The 4,217-nt window shown below is 43.8% G+C and overlaps 1 protein-coding gene across 1 annotated transcript; it reads left to right on the plus strand.

Annotated features, from left to right (window-relative positions):
- Positions 1-196: 196 nt before the first annotated feature.
- On the plus strand, positions 197-3,849 carry SARC_13037 (hypothetical protein; the record flags this gene model as incomplete). Its single annotated transcript, XM_014292841.1, has 7 exons — positions 197-365; positions 810-947; positions 1,188-1,354; positions 1,538-1,632; positions 1,915-2,056; positions 2,796-3,001; positions 3,584-3,849. The coding sequence occupies 7 exons, from the start codon at positions 197-199 to the stop codon at positions 3,651-3,653; spliced, it is 987 nt and encodes a 328-aa protein (XP_014148316.1). The 3' UTR covers positions 3,654-3,849.
- Positions 3,850-4,217: the final 368 nt, after the last annotated feature.

Raw genomic sequence — 4,217 nt, forward strand, 5'->3', positions numbered from 1 at the left:
ATATATATTTATATATTTATATATATTTATATATTTATATATAAACGCAATCCGACACTCCCACACACGCGTGCAACTAGAACGACAACATTGGCCTTGGCGACTTAGTACTCTATCCACGCTGTCATAGTACGGGTATATGCATATCGTGTGACTCGCGCAGCACAACAACGACCGATCTCACATTCAACTACCAATGGTTGCAGGTTTTGCCAAGACACGCGAGAATGTCCTGCCGCTGGCATACAAGTTCGCAAACCTGCCCCAAAGTACAAAGGAGAAGTATGAAGTGCCGCCATTCTACCAGAGGGGCTGGGACTGCGGACACGAATCCATGAAGGATGGCGTTCCGGATCTGTCCAAGGGTATGTATGTACTTGGTTTTAGGTATATGAATACATATAGGTAGATACTCTTAGGGTATGGTTGACGAGTAGGACTTATACGTACGTGTGCGTGTATGTACCACCTCAGTCGTGAGGTGTATAGGAATTTGTAAATTTGCGAATATGCGAATATACATTGTTATGCTTTTTTTTAGGTAAGGAACTTACGCGCCTGTCTATCGCAATTGTATATGATTTTTGAAGTTGGTTCGATGTGTGTAACAATTTGTCGGTCCTATTGCATGGCACTTACAAGCTCTCTGGCAAACATGGAAGCTCGGAAGTATACATGCGTCACATCAGTAACCTATTCTATATCCACCTCACCCATCGACGCTCCATTGCCTATGTACTCACAAAGTTTTCTATTTATATTTTGTATTTATTTGTATCTTGAATTCATTCATATTTTCTTCCGCACAGGTTCGTTCTACGTCAACCCCCAGGTGGACAGCTTCCCTGATGTCGATGCTGCTACCATCGCCAAGTATCCTGGTTTCTACGGAGACAACGTGTTCCCCGAGGAGGAAATCCCCGAATTCGAGACCAATGTTAAGGCTGGTATGTCCAATGGAATTGTATCATTCTTGTTTGCACGGGCTCGTATGAGCTTGTGCCGTAGTAGTGACTTCGTTTATATTTACCGGTTGGGCAAAATCTTTGTTGTGCTCTACGGAATGCTACTCAGTGGATTGTCTCAGAAGAAACTAAAACCTGTGACAGCAGCGATTTTCATCACAGCCTTGCACTTGAATAAGAGAACTAAAGTCTCTGACTACTCACATCCTATGGTTTGTATAGCGTGTCAACTGGTGATGTCTGTGGGCAAGAAGTTGGCTACACACTGTGACACCTACGTCAAGAGCCAGATCCCCGATTTCGAACCAAATCGCATGTCGACAATCGTCTCGGAGAGCAAGCATCACGCGGCTAGACTTCTGCACTACTTCCCCATGGATGAGGCCAAGGTGAGTGGAGCGTTGTTGTATACGTTGGTGCAATTAGCCTTTCGGTATTGACTTCCTGAACGTGAATCAAGATACCATTTCGTATCACTCCGTCAGATGGGTTTGGACTGCAGGACTATACCGCCGGGTGTGTGATTCTAAACCACTACGTTTGTCCTAATGCTTCTCTAAATATACACATAGATTGCGGCCGGTGCAGGTGATATGGCGGTGAATGAGGACGACAGTTGGTGCGGATGGCACAACGATCATTGCACACTGACGGGACTGCTGCCAGGGTATGTGTGAGTGTCTACGCCTGGTACAATATTAACAGTGGTGCGCGCAAGTAGCAGCGCTCAACAACACCCACGTCCTTCGTACGTCCTTCATATGCTCGTGTGCTGCGCTAGTGCAAACAAATTGTGCGGTGGGGTGTAGAACGCTATCACAGTATACTCAGTGCATGCTCTGCAACATGAACCGCACGCCCTGCGAGCTTCACATAGGCCGTCACGACACACGTATGCAACTTATGTGTGTGTACACTTATCCCTGTACATTGGTTTCGCCTTCTACAGACAATTCCATGACAAGAATGGCAACCCCATCTCCAGCCCAGACCCCAAGGCTGGTCTGTACATCAAATCGCGCAGTGGTGAGGTCATCCACGCGAAGGCGCCTAAGGATGTGATGTTGTTCCAGATCGGAGAGACGGCACAGGTAAACGCACACAACATAAACACATACAACATATACACACAACATCACACACAACATACATACACAACATACATACACAACATACATACACAACATACACACAACATCACGCACAATATAGGCGTGCAGTGAAGTATCTGGGAGTGTTTGCGTGTTATTTGATACACTCTCGGTATTTACTAGTAGCTTGTGATCAACACGCTACGGACGGGCTGTGGTATATGTTCACTTATATGATTGTATACGTGTCTTCCTGCACACTCAGATTTTCTTGTACTTTACGCACGATACATACACAATCTTTTTCATGGGGGTTTTATAGCCTTCGTCACAAACACTCCCTGGTGTGCACGTGATCTGTCGTAGGCGTGTGGGTTTGTATCACTACCGTAGTGTAAGCTTTGCGTTTTCTTGCCGTTGGATTGGAGATTACGATGGCACGGTGTAATGGAATGTGTGGCGGGCCATAGCACTCTTTATTTTAGTAAGATGACATATTATCTTTCAGCTCGACACCGTCTGTCAAAGCGCAAGTCTTGACCAGTTGTCGCCGCCACTTCTGGTCGTATAGTTCTCTTTTCTTTGTTTTTCGCAGTCATTCATGTCCTTCTGTACTGCATATATGAGGGTATCGCCCATGTTCTCTGTACTGTATATATCAGGACATATTCAGTGCTTTCTTTCTTCTATGCTTGGTGCTGAACCACTACATACACACTGCCACACTGCCACACTCCAGATCCATACCGGTGGACTTCTCAAAGCCACTCCGCATATGGTACGGGGCGCTGCTGTGAAAGATGTGTCGCGCTCCACTTTAGCTGTGTTCATGGAGCCAGGAGAGCTGTTCGATGTGGCCTTACCGAAGGGCGAAGGTATCACGGTGGAGAAGACTGTGGCTAACAATGGCCAACTACCGCCGTCCGTGCCTACTCTGGCTTCGAGGTGTGTGTGTGCGTGCTTTTGTATGTGTCGATCATGCAAATGAAGACAGGTTATGTAGATTCCCTTGCAGTGTTGATTAATAAATAGTATTACATTGTCATTGTGTTGCATTAAATGATCAGTGTCGCATCAAATGTTAGTTTATTGTCATATTACATACTCTTTCTGATAAAAGGACTTATAGGAAAGTGCATATCTGTTGTTGGGTGCCTACCTTTTCAGACTCTTTTCTAAATATGATTGTAGCAACAAAGATGCTTTCATTGTTGCATATGTATATTTATCCTATCATGGATTGTGGTCCAACTTTACAAACATACGACTACCGCATAATTTAACTGTGAATGTTTATATCTATCCATAAAAGGTTGGATGTTCACGTGTGTGTATATAAGTTCAAGATCACTAAGGAGGAGTATGACAATTATGTGCAAGTATTGTTTCTGCCAGGAACCGTTTATAGTGCCATCATGACTCTAGACAGGATAGGATTTTCTCTCGACTATTTTTCATTCGCATTGTGGTTCCATCCGTTGTGTTCTGTACAACGTAACTCATCTACGTTGTTTGCCCACACTGCAGATGGAACAATGATAAAGGTGACACATTTGGAGAGTTCACTCGCCGCACCATCGAGGGATATTATAAGTAATTTTGGCCTATTGCTGAACATAGTTTGACATCGAGCAACTAGACCTGTAGTGTGCAGCCGAGGAATGCTGCAAGTATTTGTAATACAAAGCTCGAGGTTTGGTATAATTGAACCACAAGGACTAAACGCATATCGTATAATCGAGGGAATCTGGTTGTAGTGAATAAATCAATAAAACAAATGTTCAAAATGCACATGTACGAATACGTATAGTACGTACGAAAACTTATAGTACTTACGAATATGTATGGTACATACACTTCTTAGAATTTCAAACGTGCTTGTATTTTGAGTTCAGACTGGTTCAATGTATCCACGAAGTAGCATATACAAAGGGTAGGCGTTAATGTGCTTCTGGTTGAGTGTCTTTATGCGTTACTCTGCTTCTTGTCAAGTATCTTTAGGCGTTACTGTGCTTCTGGTCGAGTGTCATTAGGCGTTACTGTCTTCTGGATAAGTGTCTTTAGGCATAAATATGCTTCTGGTTTAGTATCTTAAGGCATCACTGTGCTTCTGGTCAAGTATCTTTAGGCGTTACTGTCTTTTGGATAAGTGTCTTTAGGC

This window comes from Sphaeroforma arctica (assembly GCF_001186125.1).
Source record: "Sphaeroforma arctica JP610 unplaced genomic scaffold supercont1.2834, whole genome shotgun sequence".
NCBI lineage: Eukaryota > Ichthyosporea > Ichthyophonida > Sphaeroforma > Sphaeroforma arctica.